The 23,119-nt window shown below is 43.9% G+C and overlaps 2 protein-coding genes across 2 annotated transcripts in view; both read right to left on the bottom strand.

The window, feature by feature from the left end:
- LOC111962053 (histo-blood group ABO system transferase 2) overlaps positions 1-11,261 on the bottom strand; it is an 18,932-nt gene extending 7,671 nt beyond the window's left edge. Inside the window, exons 1-2 of the mRNA XM_023984868.2 lie at positions 11,115-11,261; positions 7,284-7,533 (exon numbers count right to left, since the gene is read on the bottom strand). Of these exons, the coding sequence (XP_023840636.2) occupies positions 7,284-7,533; positions 11,115-11,261 (397 nt within the window). The remainder of the gene's footprint in view (positions 1-7,283; positions 7,534-11,114) is intronic.
- Positions 8,893-23,119, bottom strand: part of LOC111962632 (neuroendocrine convertase 1-like) — a 32,886-nt gene continuing 18,659 nt past the window's right edge. The window contains exons 11-14 of the mRNA XM_023985867.2: positions 20,010-20,167; positions 14,550-14,683; positions 14,206-14,367; positions 8,893-13,485 (exon numbers count right to left, since the gene is read on the bottom strand). Of these exons, the coding sequence (XP_023841635.1) occupies positions 13,072-13,485; positions 14,206-14,367; positions 14,550-14,683; positions 20,010-20,167 (868 nt within the window). The 3' untranslated portion in view covers positions 8,893-13,071. The remainder of the gene's footprint in view (positions 13,486-14,205; positions 14,368-14,549; positions 14,684-20,009; positions 20,168-23,119) is intronic.

The following is a 23,119-nucleotide window of genomic DNA, read 5'->3' as shown; positions in this document are numbered from 1 at the left end:
AACTTACCACACTGGTTCCATCAGCCTAGAATACACAGTAATGGATCTGTGGCCCTTTTGATTCGAAGAGTGAGAGCATACATTCCTATCTATTTACTGCAGTGGGCTAAATCAGGGTCAAACAGAGTGTTTCTGGTAGTCTTAAACAAATCTATTTTGAAAAAAAAGTATACACTTCACACACATGGTTATGGGCTTAAAAAAAAGAAAAACACTATACCGTGTCAGATATAGAGTTGAAATGTATTCCATTTTTATACATTGTACTTACAGTTGAAGTCGGAAGTGGAAATTCCAAAAAAGGATGTCATGGCTTTAGAAGCTTCTGATAGGCTAATTGACATCATTTGAGTCAATTGGAGGTTTACCTGTGAACGATTTCAAGGCCTACCTTCAAACTCGATGCCTCTTTGCTTGACATCATGGGAAAATCACAAGAAATCAGCCAAGACCTCAGAAAAAAATGTAGACCTCCAGAAGTCTGGTTCATCCTTGGGAGCAATTTCCAAACACCTCATCTGTAATGAATGTACGCAAGTAAAACACCATGGGACCACGCAGCCGTCATACCGCTCAGGAAGGAGACGCGTTCTCCTAGAAATTAACGTACTTTGGTGTGAGAAGTGTAAATCAATCCCAGAACAACAGCAAAGGACCTTGTGAAGATGCTGAAGGAAACAGATTCAAAAGTATCTATATCCACAGTAAAACAGGTCCTATATCGGCATAACCTGAAAGGCCGCTCAGCAAGGAAGAAGCCACTGCTCCAAAACTGCCAGAAAAAAGCCAGACTACGGTTTGCAACTGCACATGGGGACAAAGATCTAACTTTTGGGAAAATGTCCTCTGGACTGATGAAACAAAAATAGAACTGTTTGGCCATAATGACCATGTTATGCTCGGAAGAAAAAGGGGAGGCTTGCAAGCCGAAGAACACCATCCCAACCGTGAAGCACAGGGTGCAGCCATCAGGAAGGTGGTGCGGTGGTCCTTCGTGGGCAAATTTTGTCATCAACGTCTGGCATTCTCTGTATTTATGGTGCATTCAAAACAACTTGGAACTTTAAAAAAACAAGGTTGACTCATGATGACGTAATTGATCTTCAGGTCGTAGCTATAGAAGAGCCCGGATTTACAATTCCGAGTTGGATGACCGTTCAAAACTTATTTTCAGTCAGAACTCGTTTATTCCCAAAGTCAAGTTTTCGCATTTCCGAATTAACAGTTGTTTTGAGCGAGGCACAAATCATGCTTCATTGACAGCTATAACGACACAGGGTAAGACCCAGATGCAGACACAGGAGGCAGATGGTTTGAGTCTCTGATATTTATTAAACAACAAGGGGCAGGCAAGAGGCAGGTCGAGGACAAYCAAAAGTTCCTAAACCAGGTCAGAGTCCAAACGGTACAGAGTTGCAGGCAGCCTCGAGGTCAGGGCAGGCTGAATAGTCAGACAGGCGGGCTTAGTGTCAGGGCAGGCAAGAGGTCAGAACCAGGAGCACTAGAAAAAACAGAGACTAGGAAAAAACAGGAGCTTGGAAAATCACACTGGTAAGCTTGACAAGACAAGACGAACTGGCAACAGACAAACAGAGAACACAGGATTAAATACACTGGGAATAATGGGGAAGATGGGTGGAGACAATCACAAAGACAGGTGAAACAGATCAGGGTGTGACAACAGCATGGCCAATGTTGAGTGTTTATCATTTTAAACTTGGAAAATCAAATCAAATCAACTTTATTTATATAGCCCTTCTTACATCAGCTGATGCCACAAAGTGCTGTACAAAAACCCAGCCTAAAACCAGCAAGCAATGCAGGTGTAGAAGCATGGTGGCTAGGAAAAACTCCCTAGAAAGGCCAAAACCTAGGAAGAAACCTAGAGAGGAACCAGGCTATGAGGAATGGCCAGTCCTCTTCTGGATGTGCCAGGTGGAGATAATAACAGAACATGGCCAAGATGTTCAAATGTTCATAAATGACCAGCATGGTCAAATAATAATAATCACAGTAGTTGTTGAGGGTGCAACAGGTCAGCACCTCAAAAGTAAATGTTAGTTGGCTTTTCATAGCCGATCATCGAGAGTATCTCTACCGCTCCTGCTGTCTATAGAAAGTTGAAAACAGCATGTCTTGCACAGGTAGCACGTCCGGTGAACAGGCCAGGGTTCCATAGCCGCAGGCAGAACAGTTGAAACTGGAGCAGCAGCACAGCCAGATGGACTGGGGACAGCAAGGAGTCATCATGCCAGGTAGTCCTGAGGCATGGTCCTAGGGCTCAGGTCCTCCGAGAGAGAGAAAGAAAGAAAGAAAGAAAGAAAGAGAGAATTAGAGAGAGCATACTTAAATTCACACAGGACACCGGATAAGACAGGAGAAATACTCCAGATATAACAGACTGACCCTAGCCCCCCGACACATAAACTACTGCAGCATAAATACTGGAGGCTGAGACAAGAGGGCTCAGGAGACACTGTGGCCCCATCTGATGATACCCCGGACAGGGCCAAACAGGCAGGATATAACTCCACCCACTTTGCCAAAGCACAGCCCCCACACCACTAGAGGGATATCTTCAACCACCAATTTACCATCCTGAGACAAGGCCGAGTATAGCCCACAAAGAGACCCTTAATCCCAGATTTGGGTCCTCACAGCCACTCCACTGAATAGCAGGCAAGTGATTGCTTTGCAATGCTTGCAGTTAACCACTGTCACTGATTCCTGCCAAACCACTCATTGTTGAATTTGCYATTTCCAATTTGTTCTGTAATGTTTATGTCCAATGGACGATTAGCACCAATACGTTTTATCTATCATTTCTCTTAATTATTTCTCTTCATATGACAAGGATTAAAAAGGATTTGCCAGTAGATTGTCAACTTGATTCATGATGATGACTGCTAGCTAAGATTTTTAAAGTATGATGTTGACAGGATCAGTCCAATCAAAGCTACTGTACATATAACGTGATTTGACGTAATTTTATCTATGGCCAATGACCTTGAGCCTTCTTGGATGGGCACTTCTAATGTAACTCTATGGCAGCACCCATGGGGCTAGAATTTTGTAGCTCTACCCTTAGACTTGACGGTGACATAGTGTTCCCATGAGTGACAGAACACTGAGCCAATCACGGCGCAACGCTCCGTATTTTCTGCTGGCTTGCCCCTCCACAACAGAAAGCACTGAGCTAGGCTGGAACACCTGCATTTTGGAGACGCCTTACTCAAGAAAACAAAAAATAGACCACGTTTGCTTTATTATCTCAATGATACTTATATATTTTTTTGTTGCTAAAAATATGGGTCTCAAAACAGTGGGGGTCAGGATGGGTCGCCACTGCAAAAGGCTAAAGCTAGTTACTTTAAGGAGCAGTTCTCGCTCTGTGGGTCTAACCCTAAGAKGTTCTGGAAAACGGTGAAAGGCCTGGAGAATATACCCTCCTCCTCACAGCTGCGCATGTCCTTAAATGTTGATGATGTGGTTCTTACTGACAAGGAGCACATGGATGAGCTCACCACTTCATTAAGTCAGGATTCCTATTTGACTCAGCCATGCCTCCTTGCCCGTCCAACATTTCCTCATCCCATAATGCGACTAGCCCCGATGCTCCTCCCTCTTTTTCCCCTGCCCCGCTACAAAGTTTCTTCCTGCAGCCGGTCACCGAGTCTGAGGTGCTGAAGGAGCTCCTTAAACTTCACCCCCCAAAAAACATCTGGGTGATGTTTTAGATGGTTTAGAGCCTTTCTTCTTTCAGGTTGCAGCCCCTATCATCGCCGAGCCTATTGCTGAACCTGTTTCTCCTCTCTGGGGAGGTTCCCATTGCTTGGAAGGCAGGCACAGTGCATCCTTTATTTAAAYGGGCGATCAAGCTGATCCTAACTGTTATAGGCCAATTTCTATTTTGCCCTGTTTATTAAAAGTATTGGGAAAACTTGCCCATAATCAACTTCCTGGCTTTCTTGATGTCTATAGTATTATTTCTGGTATGCAATCTGGTTTCCGCTCAGGCTATGGATGTGTCACTGCAACCTTAAAGGTCCTAAATTATTTCACCATTGCCCTTGAGTCTAAGCAATGTTTAGCTGCTATTTTTATGGACTTGACCAAAGCTTTGATACGGTAGACTATTCCCTTCTTGTGGGCTGGCTAAGGAGAATTGGTGTCTCTGAGGGGTCTTTGGCCTGATTTGCTAACTCCCTCTCTCAAAGTCCAGTGTATGAAGTCAGAATATCTGCTGTCTCAGGATCGAGCCTTGGGGTAAGGATCGAGCCATGGGGGAGTACCACGAGGCTCGATCCTAGGCCCCACGCTAGGATCGAGCGTGGGGCCACGCAACAACATAGATCAGGCAGTAGGACGTGGTCTCATCTATTTATATGCAGATGATACAGTCTTATACTCAGCTGGCCCCTCCCCAGATTTTGTGTTAAACGCTCTACAACTGTCATGTCTACTCCAGCTCCTCCCCTCCGGCGTTCAATGTTGCCGGTTTACTAACCACCGGTCCTGGGAACCATCATTACGTGTACCTGGCTTTCATCATTACGCACACCAGCACTTCATCATTAAGCACACATGGACTCCTTTACCTCCCTCATTACCTCCCCTTTATCTGGCACTCCCTTAAGTTCCTTCCCCAGGCAGTATTGTTTCTGTTGTTCATGTCTAGACGCTACTTCTACGTTGTATTGTTCCATGATATTTGTTATATTAAACTTACCACCTGCACCTGCTTATCGACTCCCAGTCGTGTGGTCCCAGGATAACAACCTCTCCCTCAACGTGATCAAGACAAAGGAGATGATTGTGGACTACAAGAAAAGGAGGACCGAGCACGCCCCCATTCTCATCTACGGGGCAGGTTGAGAGCTTCAAGTTCGTTGGTATCCACATCACCAACAAATTATCATGGTCCAAACACGCCAAGACAGTCGTGAAAGAGGGCACGACAAAGCCTATTCCCCCTCATGAGACTGAAAATATTTGTCATGGGCTCCTCAGATCCTCAAAACGTTCTACAGCTGCACCATCAAGAGCATCCTGACTGGTTGCATCACTGCCTGGTATGGCAACTGTTCGGCCAACGACTGCAAGGCACTACGTAGTGCGTACGGCCCAGTACATCACTGGGGCCAAGCTTCCTGCCATCCAGGACCTCTATACCAGGCGGTGTCAAAGGTAGGCCCTAAAAGAAAGAATCCAGCCACCATAGTCATAGACTGTTCTCTCTGCTACCGCATGGCAAGCGATACCAGAGCACCAAGTCTAGGTCCAAAAGGCTTCTCAACAGCTTCGACCCCCAAGCCATAAGATTCCTGAACAGCTAATCAAATAGCTACCCAGACAATTTGCATTGTCCCCCCCTCTTTTAAGCCGCAGCAACTCTCTGTTTATTATCTATGCATAGTAACTTTAACTGTACCTACATGTACATATTACCCCAATTACCTCGACTAACCTGTGCCCCCGCTCATTGAATCTGTACCGATACCCCCTGTGTATACCCTTGCTTCTGTTATTTTACTGCTGCTCTTTAATTATTTGTTCTTATATTTTAATTTTTTTACTTATCTATTTTTTTTTACTTAACACTTATTTTTTCTTAAAGCTGCATTGTTGGTTAAGGGCTTGTAGGTAAGCATTTCACTCTAAGGTCTACACCTACACGACGGATGTGACAAATAAAGTTTGATTTTAATCATTAATTTGTTCATGTCATCACACAAGTCATTCATTGTTTAAAATGCAATCAAGCATATTCGTTTTTAAATAAATTAACAAAGCCACCCTTGAATAATCTGAATAATTAGCGTAAACAATAAATAAACCGTTCCATGTCGGCAATTGCATTCACGAATGCATACCACTGTTTTTAATCTTTGCTGTAATAAAGGTTTTCCCCCATCAAAAAAAAAACAAAAACGTTACAACAGACTCTCTGTTACTGTAAGGGGCGCGTAACTGGTGGCAGGGAAGTCAGACGCAGGAGAGCAGAACTAGGTAATAGTCAGAGCAGTTTAATTYCAAAATCAACTGTAACGCTCGTCTTCCTCCTCGTCTGAAGAGGAGCATGGATCGGACCAAAACGCAGCGTGGGTTGAATACATATCTTTTAATAAAGCAACGAAGACGAAAAACACACTTGACAAAATACAAAACAAATAAACGACGTGAACAAGCGAACGAACGAAAACAGTACCGTGTGGCGCACAAACACAGACACGGCAACAATCACCCACAAACAAACAGTGAGAACAGCCTACCTTAATATGGTTCTCAATCAGAGGAAACGTAAAACACCTGCCCCTGATTGAGAACCATATCAGGCTAGTTGACAACCCAACATAGAAACACATAACATAGAATGCCCACCCAGCTCACGTCCTGACCAACTAAACACATACTAAACAAAGGAAATAAGGTCAGGAACGTGACACCAACGGCATAAAGAWTAACAAACATGGGTACAAAACCCGTCGCGCACCAGTAAACATGTGCACAAGCACTTACAACAAACAATTCCACACAAAGACATGGGGGGAACAGAGGATTAATTAAATACACAACAATTAATGAGGGAAATGAAAACCAGATGTGTAGGAAAACAAGACAAAACAAATAGAAAATGAAAAGTGGATCGATGATGGCTAGAAGACCGGCGACGTCGACCGCCGAACGCCGCCCGAACAAGGAGAGGAACCGTCGTGACAGTTACCTTATAATTTATTTTGTGTCGTTTACATTGTTCCAAATGGTCAGAAAAATTATAATGTAATCTAACAGCACCTGTTTGGCACACATAATATGCACACAGCGCTTGCTCCTTACCTTATTTTTCTTGGTCTCCAGTATTTTCCACAACTAGTCAAATTTATTCCACACATTTGACTTCCCCTTTACCTCCTGAGCAACCAAACATTCCCTGTCACGTGTTACGATGTTCAGAGTTTGTTATAACCAATTTATTCATATGATTATGATATGCTATAGGTCAGGCCCTATTGGTCATGTGCATAGAATGCATATATGTGTCACGTAAAGAGAGCAAAGGTTGAGGGAATAGGGAACGTTTTTCCTAGACAAATTAGGGATTTCCGTAACAGAAGTTTTCTGTCAGAAATGCCTATAATTATGTTGCAGCTTCAGCAAAACTGGAGACATAGAGACGGCTGGTGCTGTTGGACACTCCAGACTGATTCTGCCTTGGACACTCACTGGAGGGGATGAGAGGGTGTGGGACTCTGTGGCCATCTGTCTGCCCAGGGACCCCACACCTTCTTCCTGGTCAAACCAGTGGAGCCCTCCCAAGAGGGAGGAGATAGAGCTGCTGGAGAGAATGGAGGAGATGTTTGGGGAGGGTTGCTGGGGACACACTGTCATTCTCTTCACCCATGCTGACGCCCTGGAAGAGCAGAGCATTCTGTAGTTTCTCCAAGTCAGGACCTCGAACAGCTTGTAGAGAAATGTGGGAGCTGGTACCTCAACATTAAGGACAGGGCCCATTGTACTCAGGTCCCAGATCTGCTGGAGCAGGTAGATGAGATGGTGACGGGAAACAGAGAGAGCTTCTACAAAAGTCAGACCTACTAGGAGGCAGATACCCAGGTCAGAGAGATGTAGGTAATAATACAGAGAGAGCGAGCGAGAGAGAGAGCGCGAGAGAGCGGCGAGAGAGCGCGAGAGAGCGCGAGAGAGAGGAAACAAGAGATGAGAGAGAGGCTTGAGAAGGAGGTGCAGGAATGTCTGAAGAACAAAGATGGAGTAATCCATACATTTATGGGAGATATCAGAGCTGGATAGATGAGAGGGATGAGGAGAAGAAAAGAGAGCTGGAGATTGAGCTTAAGAGATGGTTTGATAGGATGGGGGAGACGGAGAGAAAGCTAAAGAGATTTAGAGAGGAGAAAGGGAATGAGAGGAAGGAGATAAAGGAGAGACACAGGCAAGAGATTGAGGAGATCACGGAGTACTATGAAGAAGAAGCCAGAGTTGAAACAGAATGAAACCTGATTAAGATATTGTAACCAAATTTAGAGGAGGGCCACTAATAAACAAAGAGAACTACACCGTATTTATCCCACAACATTTCAACTTTTCTTTTCAAGTGCACAGACATACTGTATCTCTACAGTTAAGGATGGATGAGTAATGTGTTTGTTTATTGTTCAGTGCCTATAGGTCGAACATTACTTCAAGTTACATTGTAAAAATGTATATAAATTAATTCATGTTTTGAAAAGTAAAAAAAAAAGGCTATTACTTTTTGCACCCATCTCTCATCTACTGTACCAATCTGAAAATACAGGATAGGTGGAAGGGATGTGGTGCTAGGAGTCTGCTTTCACCCGTCCAGTTGTGTTGGAACTGTAATATACTGACTGGCTGCGTTGAAAAAGGGTAGCTATTCATTTTTTGGCAGATTTCTCCCAATGATTTAGCGTTCACTGTTTATCCCCCCCACTGTGTATTGTTGTGTTTTTAGCCACAAGGTGGTGGTATTTAACAAGAAATCAGCATATGACATGACTAGGAATTTCAAATGACAAAGTATGACATAGGCCAACCTAGTCCTCAGGAACCCCCAGCCATTGCACATATTTGTTCTATTCCAATATCCATATTCACAGCAATTAATCAGTTATGGAACTCAAAATATTCTCAGCAAGGCCAGAGGAAACAATAGCTTGTTTGGAAAGGTAACATGACCTGAAATGTCTACGCTATATGAACTGGAATGTCCATATGAACAGAAATGTCTATATGAACTGAAATGTCTATGAACTCAAGTGTCCATATGAACAGAAATGGCCATATGAACTGAAATGTCTATATGAACTCAAGTGGCAGATCACAGTCACAATCCCAACAACTCAGACACACTCACAAAGTCACTTTGCAGTTTATTACGATAAATCAAATTTTGTACATCCATACAGAATATTTCAGCTTTTGTAAACAACTTTGGACAGAAGCATCGATTAAATCCCAAATGTAAACAAACATTAGAACAACACTGGCTACATTGAAAGATGTATAATTAGGATGCATGTAAACTGTTCTTCATCTGTTGTCTCAATCTTTCAGCTTGTTTGGCAGTGAGCAGGGCTAGAGCCAATACCACAGAAAATAGGGGCTACTTATCACTGTAGTGTATGGGGCTCTACATACATAGGGAAACATCACATTCATAGCAGTTCATTACACTGTCATAAGCACTACATAAGCATTTATACATGCAAATGTCAGCTCAGATTAACAACCGCAAGTTGACATAAGATATGCAGTGACATCTACCGACCTGCAGTTGTGAGCATAAACGTGAGCGTTTATGTAGGGCATATGAAGGTATAATATATAGCTTATAAATGTGTTATAGTATTTTAGAGTAAAGCCCCTACATTAAAGTATTACCAGTATACAGTTTACTAAAGTATACTTGGATTGAATGATGAAAGGTCCACTAATACCAAAGAGTAGAAATGTAGAAATGAAGATATCCAATGCGTTGCATATAACTAGGTAGTTGTGTCAACATGAGTTTGTAAATGAAGCAACAACATCCAAGCCTGTTTTACAATCACCCAAACACAGAAAAGCTATTTTTCTTCAGCAGCACAACAGTTTGGCAATGTTCATTTCTATTCATAATTCCATTTATTTTGTTTTAATTTAAACCTAGAATTTGACTGAAAATGTCAACTAAAACCACTTGTAATATAAACGGAACGAATTAAGGGATTTATGGATATATCATTTTTTATAAACTGATGAATTTCTAGAAAAATATTTCATTTAATGCAGCGTTGTACTTTGAATCTAAAATAAATCAAATTACACAACATGTGTAGTATATATATGTATATAGTTATACTGTATATATAGATATATATGTGAAATGTTTCCTTTTAGAGTTATTTTATATTGTCAGTTAAAATAATTATTCAAATGGTTTCAACATGACCAATTTGCAAAAGCTTAAATCATATTCATTATATCTATAGATCTTGAAGGTCGAATAACCTCCAAAAGAATTACTCAACCAATTGGTTCTTGGTCATTTATTGTTCCCATTTCTTGTTCTTTCTTTTTTTTCTATTATAAAAGAAAATCCCAAAGAAGTGAACTTTACTACACATTTTTTCTCAAGAGAACAGCATAAAAGACTGCCGTTCCCAACTCTGAGTTTTCAGTTTGAAAAACAGTAAGGGGACTGCATTTTTTTATACATAATAAAGTATGGTCGGAATCCTAAATTGAAATTGTGAATATACCTCAAAATTACATTCCCCAAATCAGGATTTGGGGCTGAGATACAGTAGCACAGTGAGTACGTCTACTCTTGCCAAAAACAAATATATGCCAAAATAAATATGTCAAAATATAAATATTAAATAGAGATTTCAGATTTGGAGTTTAGAGAGGTGGTTAGTTTAGAGGTCAAGTATATTTATACTGAACAAAAACATAAACGCAACATATAGTGTCGGTCCCATGTTTCATGAGCTGAAATAAAAGATCCCAGACATTTTCCATACACACAAAAAGCTTTTTACATCCCTGTTAGTGAGCATTTCTCCTTTTCCAAGATAATCCATCCACCTGACAGGTGAGGCATATCAAGAAGCTGATTAAACAGCATGATCACTACACAGGTGCACCTTGTGCTGGGGACAATAAAAGTCCCCTCTAAAATGTGCAGTTGTCACACAACATAATGCCACAGATTTCTCAAGTTTTGAGGGAGCATGCAATTGGCATGCTAACTGCAGGAATGTCCACCAGAGCTGTTGCCAGAGAATGTAATGTTCATTTCTAACATTAAAACGTCGTTTTAGCGAATTTGGCAGTACGTCCAACCGGCATCACAACCGCAGACCACGTTTAACCACGCCAGCCCAGGACCTCCACATCTTCACCTGCGAGATTGTCTCAGACCAGCCGCCCGGACAGCTGATGAAACTGTGGGTTTGCACAACCYAAGGATTTCTGCACAAACCGTCAGAAACTGTCTCAGGGAAGCTCATCTGTGTGCCCGTCGTCCTCACTAGTGTCTTGACCTGACTGCAGTTTGGCGTTGTAACCGACTTCAGTGGTCAAACGCTCACCTTCGATGGCCACTGGCACGCTGGAGAACTATGCTCTTCACAGATGAATGCCGGTTTTAACTGTACCGAGCAGATGGCAGACACCATGTATGGTGCCGTGTCGGTGAGCGGTTTGCTGATGTCAACCTTGTGAACAGAGTGCCCCATGGTGGCAGTGYGGTTACGGTGTGGGCAGGCATACGCTACGGACGACGAACACAATTGTATTTTACCGATTGGCAATTTGAATGCAGAGATACCATGACGAGACGCTGAGGCCCACTGTCGTGCCATTCATCAGCCTCCATCACTTCATGTTTCAGCATGATAATGCATAGCCCCATGTCGCAAGGATCTGTACACAGATGGAAGCTGAACATGTCCCAGTTCCGTCACGGCCTGCATACTCACCAGACATGTCACCCATGAGCATGTTTGGGATGCTCTGGATCGATGTGTACAACAGCGTGTTCCAGTTCCCGCCAATATCCAGCAATTTAGCACAGCCACTGAAGAGAATTGAGACAACATTCCACAGGCCACAATCAACAGCCTGATCAACTCTATGTGAAGGAGATGTGTCGCGCTGCATGAMGTAAATGGTGGTCACACCAGATACTGACCGGATTTCTGATCCACGCCCCAACCTTTTTTTATGTATCTATGACCAACAGATGCAAATCTGTATTTCCAGTCATGTGAAATCCATAGATTAGGGCCTAATGAATGTATTTCAATTAACTGATTTACTTATATGACCTGTAACTCAGTAAAATCTTAGAAATTGTTGCATGTTGCGCTTATATTTTTGTTCAGTGTAAAAACAACATTACATTCATTGTCTTTGTATAATATATAGATAATAGTGTCAGGCATAATACAATTATGAACATGACATTCTAAAGGTATAGCATGCTCAAGCAGGTAGTGCAGTGAAAGGAGAATAGGGCTGTGTCCCAAAAGTCTTAAAAACATCCTTTCCTCATCTCTTTCTCCTTCTCTCGTCTCCTTACTTTCAATGCCACTGACAGGTAAAGGTGGTAAATAGAGCASCATTTCCCCACTATTCATTTAGCAGCGCAGTGGCTATGTTTTTCATTAATTTGAGTTAATACAGCTGGATCTACAAAACAGATGTCGTGGGGCCTGGACTCATCCTGACATCAGACCACTTTTGAGGGCTGAAAACATTGGATGAACGTTGACTTTGATGTTACCTGTCACTTTAAGACTATTGGGARCCATTCTGAGGRGGATAGATGGCTGGAGGAGGGGTGGAATGCAATCRCAGATTCATTTAAATACGCTACGGGGGTTCCCTTTCCTTGTCTCCTTTCCTTCATGCATATTGATCTGAAAAGACTGAAGCAATATGACAGAGGTCTGTGGTCTATGGGTTAGCTAGACTTCAATACATCAGGAGGAYGGGGGAGGAGGAGGAAAGGAAGGAGGAGGAGGAAAGGAAGCCACTTGTGGGTATTGAGATGCAACCGACCTACAACTGTACAGAATGAAAGACAAAACTACAGACAGACAGGCTAGAATGCTGCAAGGAAAGAAAAGTAGCGTTTTGGAAAAACAACATCACAATTGGCTGGAAGAGTTTCTATCTGGCTTTCACRCTCCCCCTCCCTCGCTTGCTCCTTCAATGCCCAGCCCCCGCCTCCTCACATTTTCTCTCTCACCCCTTACCCCATGGGTGGCCAATCTTGAKCAAGGAGAACGGCAGGGCTGTGCAGGCTCTAGCCCAGCACTTACACACCTGATTCACCTACCGGTAGTCAACGAAGGAGGTCTTCAATGTAGACCGTGTTTAGTTAAATCGGGTGTGTTCATTTGGCCCCGAATCCTAATTCGACTCGAGTTAGGATTCGGGGGCCGGATCTGTTAAGCTAGAACAAAAGCCTGCACACACTGCAGCCCTGCAGGACTGGACTTCCCCCTTGCCTTACCCACTCTCCTCCCATCTCCTCCCTCCTCACTGCCTGTCGTCAGAGAGCATGTCGAAGAGCGCCTGGAGCAGCCGGTCATCTCTGTGTCTGTAGGGCTTGGTGCTGTAAAAGCCGTCGCTGTAGTCGCTATACAGGCTGTTGTCCTGGCCGCCCAGCTGGTACTGGTTGATCCTGTCCAGGGCCTGGTACAGCTTCTGTGGAGCGATGTGAGGGCCTGCTCCCCATGGAAGGGAGGGGGCCCTGCCCGTGTGCTGCTCTCCCCAGTTAGAGGCCTGGGGCAGGGCGGCTGGGGTCTGTCTGTTGAAGGCCGTCTGGAGGAGACGCAGAAGGGCCAGGGAGGGGGGGAAGGAGGAGGGTCTTGTCTCCTTCCTCTCAGGGGTGGCAGGAGGAGGGGGCTGGGTCTTCTGTGGTGGGTGAATCTCAGCCTGGGTGGGCAGCTCCTATATGACAGGGAGAAGGKCGAACAGAAAGTCAGAAAATGGTTTAGAGGGGGCTTCTACCTAGGAGTTGATTTAACTCCTCAGTTCTGCACTTTTTCAGTGGATAAGGTCAGTAAGGCACACAGAAGTGCATTTGAGATCAGTCAACAGACCATACATACATACATGTATCACATACTATATTCATCCCTTATTTTACCAGGTAAGTTGATTGAGAACACATTCTCATTTACAGCAACAACCTGGGGAATAGTTACAGGGGAAAGGAGGGGATGAATGAGCCAATTGTAAGCTGGGGATGATTAGCTGGCCATGATGGTACAGTATGAAGARCAGATTGGATATTTAGCCAGGACGCTGGGGTAAACACCCCTACTCTTACAAATAAGTGGCATGGGATATTTAGTGACCACAGAGAGTCAGGACACCCGTTTAACATCCCATCCGAAAGATAGCAACCTACACAGGGCAATGTCCCCTGTGGGATATTTTTTGGGACCAGAGAAAAGGGTGCCTCCTACTGGCCCTCCAACACCACTTCCAGAAGCACCTGGTCTCCCATCCAGGGACTGACCAGGACCAACCCTGCTTRGCTTCAGAATCAAGCCAGCAGTGGGCTGCAGGGTGGTATGCTGCTGTATGTAGAAATTGGTATGCTTCTGGAGATAATGAATAGGAGGTTAAAAAGAAGTGAATTGCCCCTTTAATTATCGAGCTCACCTCTATCATGTCATCCATGTGCTCCACTCCTCTACGGTCATTCTGGACAGCGTTGTAGGGGACGTACACTCTGGGTTTCTTCATGTGCTCAGGCTTTTCTGACGTGCCGTGGAGAATAAGCTTCCAGCTCAGGATCTGACCTTCGTTCTCCATTCGCCCCGACTGACAGAGGGAAATTGAAAAAGAGTGTAAAAATCACCCTGTTTAGACAACATGTTGATACAATTACCAGTTACATTTTCTATGTGGTTCGACATTTGTTGGAAAATACAGGATTGGAAATATCCCTTAAAATATATGAAACTTGTGAAACAGCCAAAGCGTTCTCCAGCCCTGGGACTCACTGTGTCAGTAATCTTAAGGGTCCAGGTGCCAGTGGGGTCCTCTCCCCATGTGTGAACTGACATGAAGTCCCAGTTCCTAAAGCCGTTAGATGACGTGTCCCTCTCTCTCTCCGCCAGCAGGACTGTGCTGGTGCCTAATGGGAGAAAATAATGTACAATATAGAGTTGTTTAACTCCAGTTTCCAGTTTTATCTATATACAGGGCATTTGGAAAGTATTCAGACCCCTTGAATTTTTCKACATTTTGTTACAATACAGCCTTATTCTAAAATGGATTAAATAGTTTTTTCATCATTTACATAAGTATTCAGACCCTTTACTCTATACTTTGTTGAAGCACATTTTGGCAACAATTACCGCCTCGAGTCTTCTTGGGTATGACGCTACAAGCTTGGCACACCTATATTTTGGGGAGTTTATCCCATTATTCTCTGCAGATCCTCTCAACCTCTGTCAGGTTGGATGGGGAGCATCGCTATTTTCAGGTCTCTCCAGAGATGTTCGATCGGGTTCAAGTCTGGGCTCTGGCTGGGCCACTCAAGAACATTCAGAGACTTGTCCCGAAGCCACTCCTGTGTTGTCTTAGCTGTTTGTGTAACAGTATAACTTTAGTACGTCCCCTCGCCCCGACCCAGGCGCGAACCAGGGACCCTCTGCACACATCAACAACGGTCGCCCACGAAGCATCGTTACCCATCGCTCCACAAAGGCCGCAGCCCTTGCAGAGCAAGGGGAAACCCTACTTCAGGTCTCAGAGCAAGTGACGTAACCGATTGAAATGCTATTAGCGCGTACCCGCTAACTAGCTAGCCATTTCACATCCTAGCTAGCCATTTCACATCCGTTACATTTGCTTAGGGTCGTCCTGTTGGAAGGTGAGCCTTCGCCCCAGTCTCAGGTCCTGAGCGCTCTGGAGCAGGTTTTCCTCAAGGATCTCTCTGTACTTTGCTCCCTTCAACTTTCTCTCAATCATGACTAGTCTCTCAATCCCTACCGCTGAAAAACATCCGCGCAACATGATGCTGTTACCACCATGCTTCACCGTAGGGATGGTGCTAAGGTTCCTCCAGACGTGACGCTTAGCATTCAGGCCAGAGAGTTCAATCTTGGTTTCATCAGACCAGAGAATCTAGAGTCCTTTAGGTGCCTTTTGGCAAACTCCAAGCGGGCTGTCATGTGTCTTTTACTGAGGAGTGGCTTCCATCTGGCGACTCTACCATAAAGGCCTGTTTGGTGGATTGCTGCAGAGATGGTTGTCCTTCTGGAAGGTTCTCCCATCTCCACAGAGGAACTCTGGAGCTCTGTCAGAGTGACCATCGGGTTTTTGGTCACCTCCCTGACCAAGGCCCTTCTCCCCCGATTGCTCAGTTTGGCCGGACGGCCAGCTCCAGGAAGAGTCTTAGTGGTTCCAAACTCCTTCCATTTAAGAATGGAGGCGGCCACTGTTTTCTTGGGGACCTTCAATGCTGCAGAATTGTTTTGGTACSCTTCCCAAGATCTGTGCCTAGACATAATCCTGTCTTGGTGTCTCGGACCAATTTCTTTGACCTCATGGCTTGGTTTTTGGTCTGACATGCACTGTCAAGTGTGGYACCTTATATAGACAGGTGTGTGCCTTTCAAAATCATGTCCAATCAATTGAATTTACCACAGGTGGACCCCAATCAAGTTGTAGAAACATCTCAAGGATGATCAATGGAAACAGGGTGCACCTGAGCTCAATTTTGAGTCTCATAGCAAAGGGTATGAATACTTATGAAAATAAGGTATTTCTGTTTTTATTTTGTAATACATTTGTCTAAAAACCTGTTTTCGCTTTGTCATTATGGGGTATTGTGTTTCAGATTAATAAGGATTTTGGGTGTGAGACTCTGTGGCTTGTAGGCCTCTCCAGGTCTCACACCCATTGTGACATTTGGTGGAGGATCGGTGATGATCTGGAATCGGGCAGATTTGTCTTTGTGAAGGACGCATGCATCAAGCCACGTACAAGGTCAAGATCAAGACCCTGTCATGGCCAGTCCAATCTCCAGACCTGAACCCCATTGAAAACCTATGGAATGTGATCAAGAGGAATATGGATGGTCACAAGCCGTCAAACAAAGCCGAGCTGCTTGCATTTTTGCACCAGGAGTGGCATAAAGTCACCCAACATTAATGTGAAAGGAGAGCTGAATTCTTGCTCAGTTAAAACATTAGTATTGTGTTGTTTAAAAATGAAAATTAACTTATTTCCTTCGCATTATTCGAGGTCTGACAAGACTGCATCATTGTTGTCATTTTCTGCAAATAAATGCTCTAAATGACAATATTTTTATTTGGAATGTGGGAGAAATGRTGTCAGTAGTTTACAGAATGAAACAAAAATGTTAATTTTACCCAAACACATCCAGTTGAAGTCAGAAGTTTACATACACCTTAGCCAAATACATTTAAACTCAGTATTTCACAATTCCTGACCTTTAATCCTAGTAAAAAATTCCCTGTCTTAGGTCAGTTAGGATCACCACTTTATTTTAAGAATGTGAAATGTCAGAATAATAGTAGAGAGAATGATTTATTTCAGAATTTATTTATTTATTTCATCACAGTCCCAGTGGGTCAGAAGTTTACATACACTCAATTAGTATTTGGTAGCATTGCCTTTAAATTATTTAACTTGGGTCAAACGTTTTGGGTAGCCTTCCACATGCTCCCACAAGATGTTGGTTGAATTTTGGCCCATTCCTCCTGACAGAGCTGATGTAATTCAGTCAGGTTTGTAGGCCTCCTTGCTCGCACACGCTTTTTCAGTTCTCACACAAATTTTTCTATGGGATTGAGGTCAGGGCTTTGTGATGGCCACTCCAATACCTTGACTTTGTAGTCCTTAAGCTATTTTGCCACAACTTTGGAAGTATGCTTGGGGTCAATGTCCATTTGGAAGACCCCTTTGCGACCAAGCTTTAACTGCCTGACTGATGTCTTGAGATGTTGCTTCAATATATCCACAGAATTTTCCTTCCTCATCCATCTATTTTGTGAAGTGCACCAGTCCCTCCTGCATCAAAGCACCCCCACAACATGATGCTTCCACCCCAGTTCTTCACAGTTGGGATGGTGTTCTTCGGTTTGCAAGCCTCCCCTTTTTCCTCCAAACATAACGATGGTCATTATGGCCAAACAGTTCTATTTTTGTTTCATCAGACCAGAGGACATTTCTCCAAAAAGTATGATCTTTGTCCCATGTGCAGTTGCAAACCGTAGTCTGGCTTTTAATGGCTTCTTCCTTGCTGAGCGGCCTTTCAGGCTATGTCGATACAGGACTCGTTTTACTGTGGATATAGATACTTTTGAATCTGTTTCCTCCAGCATCTTCACAAGGTCCTTTGCTGTTGTTCTGGGATTGATTTGCACTTTTCGCACCAAAGTYCGTTCATCTCTAGGAGACAGAACGTGTCTCCTTCCTGAGCAGTAGGACAGCTGTGTGGTCCCATGGTGTTTATACTTGCGTAGTATTGTTTGTACAGATGAACGTAGTACATTCAGGTGTTTGTTAAATTGATCCCAAGGATGAACCAGGCTTGTGGAGGTCTACAAWTTTTTTTCTGAGGTCTTGGCTGATTTCTTTTGATTTTCCCATGATGTCAAGCAAAGAGGCACTGAGTTTGAAGGTAGGCCTTGAAAAACATCCACAGGTACACCTCCAATTGACTCAAATGATGTCAATTAGCTTCTCAGAAGCTTCTAAAGCCATGACATAATTTTATGGAATTTTCCATTCTGTTTAAAGGGACAGTCAACTTAGTGTATGTAAACTTCTGACCCACTGGAATTGTGATACAGTGAATTATAAGTGAAATAATCTGTCTGTAAACAATTTTTGGAAAAATTACCTGTGTCATGCACAAAGTAGATGTCCTAACCGACTTGCTAAAACTATCGTTTGTTAACAAGAAATTTGTGGAGTGGTTGAAAAACGAGTTTTAATGACTCCAACCTAAGTGTATGTAAACTTCCGACTTCAACTGTACCTATAAATAGTAAAACCAGAGAAACGGATAATTTTGGAGTGGTCTCTTATTTTTTTCCATAGCTTTATATATGTACAGTACCAGTAAAAAGTTTGGACACAACTAGGGGTTTTCCAGGGGTTTTCTTAATTTTTACTGTTTTCTACATTTTAGGATAATAGTGAAAACATCAAAACAATTAAATAACACATATGGAATCATGTAGTAACCAAAAAAGTGTTAAATAAATCAAAATATGTTTTATATTTGAGATTCTTCAAAGTAGCCACCCTTTGCCTCGATGACAGCTTTGCACACTCTTAGCATTTTCTCAACCAACTTCATGAGGTAGTCACCTGGAATGTATTTCAATTAACAGGTGTGCCTTGTTAAAAGTTAATTTGTGGAATTTATTTCCTTCTTATTGCYTTTGAGCAAATCAGTTGTGTTTTGACAAGGTATACAGAAGACAGATTTGGTAAAAGACCAAGTCCATATTATGGCAAGAACAGCTCAAATAAGCAAAGAGAAATTACAGTCCATCATTACTTTAAGAATTTGAAAGTTTCTCCAAGTGCAGTCGCAAAAAACCTCAAGCGCTATGATGAAACTGGCTCTCATGAGGACCGTCACAGGAAAGGAAGACCCAGAGTTACCTCTGCAGCAGAGGATAAGTTCATTACAGTTACCAGCCTCAGAAATTGCAGCCCAAAGAAATGTTTCACAGAGTTCAAGTAAAAGACACACCACAACAMCTACTGTTCAGATGAGACTGCGTGAATCAGGCCTTCATGGTTGAATTGCTGCAAAGAYACTTACTTGGGCCAAGAAACACGATCAATAGACATTAGACTGGTGGAAATCTGTCCTTTGGTCTGATGAGTCTAAATTTGAGATATTTTGGTTCCAATTCCTGTGTCTTTGTGAGACGCAGATTAGGTGAACGGATGTTCTCCGCATGTGTGGTTCCCACCGTGAAGCATGGAAGAGAAGGTGTAATGGTGTGGGTGTGCTTTGCTAGTGACACTGTCTGTGATTTACTTAGAAGTCAAGGCACACTTAACCAGRATGGCTACCACAGCATTCTGCAGCGATACGCTGTAATCAGCCAACAAGTGCTCAGTGTATGTGGGAACTCCTTCAAGACTGTTAGTAAAGCATTCCAGGTGAAGCTGTTTGAGAGAATGCCAAGAGTGTGCAAAGCTGTCATCAAGGTAAAGGGTGGCTACTGTGAAGAAATTCAAATATAAAATATATTTTGATTAGAATAACACTTTTTTGGTTACTACATGGTTGCATATGTGTTATTTCATAGTTTTGATGTCTTCATTATTATTCTACAACGTAGAAAAAAGTAAAAATAAAGAAAAACCCTTGAATGAACAGGTGTGTCCAAACTATTGACTGGTACTGTATACATATAGATTTTGTGTGTGTGCATGCGTGCATGTGCGTGTGTCTAACGAACCTGATGGGGAAGTGAGTGTGATGTGTAGGTCTCCTCTCCTGGTGTACTCGATGCTGGCCTCCACTTGCACATGCTCCAGTGAGAGGACAGCGTTGTCCTGGCCGGCACAGGCCTTGGTGGGGATCTCAATGGTGATTTCCCCTGCTGCTTTCAATGCCCTGGCAGAAAGACACAGCACAGAGAAATCAGTACTGTGGTTCCAACACAGCACAACATACCAAACCAAACAACTTTAGCTTAACATATAATGGTCATTATTCATATATTAACGAATACAGTCAAACACAACACGCTGGCATACAGGACTGGAGGAAGGGGGGCTGCAGACCAGTGAGCAATGACACAAGTGGAGTCTTAAATCCTCCTGAGATGCTGAGATGGCATGATCATGATGGCCTAGGTAAAGGGGAAACTGGATGTCAATGCCAATGAGTCGCTTAACCCAAGCTGCCTGGCATAGGGACACAATCAATAATTGAGTTATTAGCTAGAGACGATAGTAAACTTAAAGGATGCATTTGGTATTTTAGAATGGACAGTTATGTGGTCCCTCATACTGACAGTAGTCTACGGGCCAGGGAGTTCTTTAAAAAGCCACTACTAACTGTATTATTCGCTAACCACAAATCAATGGGCCAGATTGAGAAACCGTTTCATGTCATTTTTTGTAGATTATGTAGGACTTTCAAAAAACAAATTGTAACATGTCACATCATRATGATGATGCAAAACGCATCATCGTGATGATATGGCAAGTTACATTTCGATTTTTGAAAGTCCTAWATATTGAAAACTTGATTGCTGACATGCAAAACATTTCGGGACTGTATCAACAGTGGGCCAATGAAACAAATGCCAAAAGATAGTTACGGATTATTCATTTAAAGGCCCAGTGTAACGGTCATCGTTGCATGAAGAAGTGGATCAAAGCGCAGCGTGGTAAGTGTTCATGATTTATTAATAAAACTGAACACTAAATAACAAAACCAACAAAGAGAACGAACGAAACCGAAACAGTTCTGTCTGGTGCAGACACAAAACAGAAAACAACTACCCACCAAACACAGGTGGGAAAAGGCTACCTAAGTATGGTTCTCAATCAGAGACAACYATAGACAGCTGCCTCTGATTGAGAACCACACCCGGCCAAACACACAGAAATAGAAAACATAGAACACAAAACATAGAATGCCCACCCAAACTCACGCCCTGACCAAACCAAAATAGAGACATAAAAAGGATCTCTAAGGTCAGGGCGTGACAGTACCCCCCCCAAAGGTGCGGACTCCGGCCGCAAAACCTAAACCTATAGGGGAGGGTCTGGGTGGGCATCTATCCGCGGTGGCGGCTCTGGTGCGGGACGTGGACCCCGTTRCACCTTAGGCATCGGCCCACTTAGGTGGCGCCTCTGGAGCGGGGACCCTCGCCGCCGACCCCGGACTGGGGACCCTCGCAGCGGGCCCCGGACAGGAGGGCGACTCTGGCAGCTCCGGACAGGAGGGAGACTCTGGCGGCTCCGGACAGGAGGGAGACTCTGGCGGCCTCCGCGGAGGGAGACTCTGGCGGCTCCGGACAGGAGGGAGACTCTGGCGGTCGGACAGGAGGAGACTCTGGCGGCTCCGGGCTGGAGGCCGTCTCTGGAGGCTTCGTGCCATGTCTCACCCCGGAGGCTTCTTGCCATGGATCATCACTGGAGGCTTCTTGCCATGGATCATCACTGGAGGCTTCGTGCCATGGATCCATGCCACTGAGCTTCTTGCCATGGATCATCACTGGAGGCTTCGTGCAATGGATCATCACTGGAGGCTTCGTGCCATGGATCATCAATGGAGGCTTCGTGCCATGGATCATCACTGGAGGCTTCTTGCCATGGATCATCACTGGAGTGGAGAGACACACAGGAGGCCTTGTCCTTGGCCAAGGCACCGGATACACTGGGCCGTGGAGGCGCACTGGCGGTCTCGAGCGCAGAGCTGGCCCCACCCGTTCTGGCCGGATGCCAGCTTCCACCCGGCAAATGCGGGACGCTGGCACCGAGCACACCGGCCTGTGAATGTTCCACCTCGACACCGTATGCATCACCCCATAGCACGGGGCCTGACCAGTCCCATGCTCGCCACGGTAAGCACGGGGAGTTGGCTCAGGTCTACTACCTGACTCTGCCACACTTCCCGTGTCCCCCCCCAATTGTTTGGGGGGGGTGCCTCTCGGGCTTCCTTGCCAGCCGTTTTCGTGTCGCCAACTCCATTCTCCGGTATCCCTCCTCGCATTGTTCTAGAGAATCCCAGGCGGGCTCCGGCACTCTCCCTGGGTCGACCGACCACCTCTCTATCTCCTCCCAGGTTGTATCATACTCCAGATAGCACTGCTCACCTGTCCAGGAGTCCCTTTCACCACGCTGCTTGGTCCTTTGGTGGTGGGTAGTTCTGTTACGGTCATCGTTGCATGAAGAAGTGGACCAAAGCGCAGCGTGGTAAGTGTTCATGATTTATTCATAAAACTGAACACTGAATAACAAAAAACAACAAAGAGAACGAACAAAACCGTCTGCACCAGACAGAACTGTTTCGGTTTCGTTCGTTCACTTTGTTGTTTTTGTTGTTCAGTTTTATGAATAAATCATGAACACTTACCACGCTGCGCTTTGGTCCACTTCTTCATGCAACGATGGCCGTTACACCCTGTGCATTCAAAAACATGATTTCTTATGCTCTATATATATTTCCACACTGAGGTTGGAATAATACTGTGAAATTGTGGCGGTAAATTAGATAAAAGACCAATAAGAAAGAGAGTACCAAACCTCCCTGACATTAACAGCTAGTAGGCAGTTTCCCCCTCCCACTGTCCGAGCAAAATTCTTGCTTGATAAATTGCTCTTTGCTAAGAAGCTATTTTTATTTATTTTTGAACATTTTAATTGAAAACAATCACAGTAAGGTACTTAATTGTTACCCAGAAAGGATTTGATATTGAGAATAAAACGGCTGCATAATGTAAAAGTGACAAAATCATTGAGTTGATTTCAGTTGATTTGGCATTTAAAATTTTAACATTGTGCAGATGTCCTCATCTCTCCCATAGATTTTTTMGGGGTTAGCAGAGGCTAG

Source organism: Salvelinus sp. IW2-2015, linkage group LG1, assembly GCF_002910315.2.
Source record: "Salvelinus sp. IW2-2015 linkage group LG1, ASM291031v2, whole genome shotgun sequence".
Taxonomy (NCBI): domain Eukaryota; kingdom Metazoa; phylum Chordata; class Actinopteri; order Salmoniformes; family Salmonidae; genus Salvelinus; species Salvelinus sp. IW2-2015.
The sequence above is the reverse complement of the archived record's forward strand: the minus strand, read 5'-3'. Positions and strand labels throughout refer to the sequence as shown.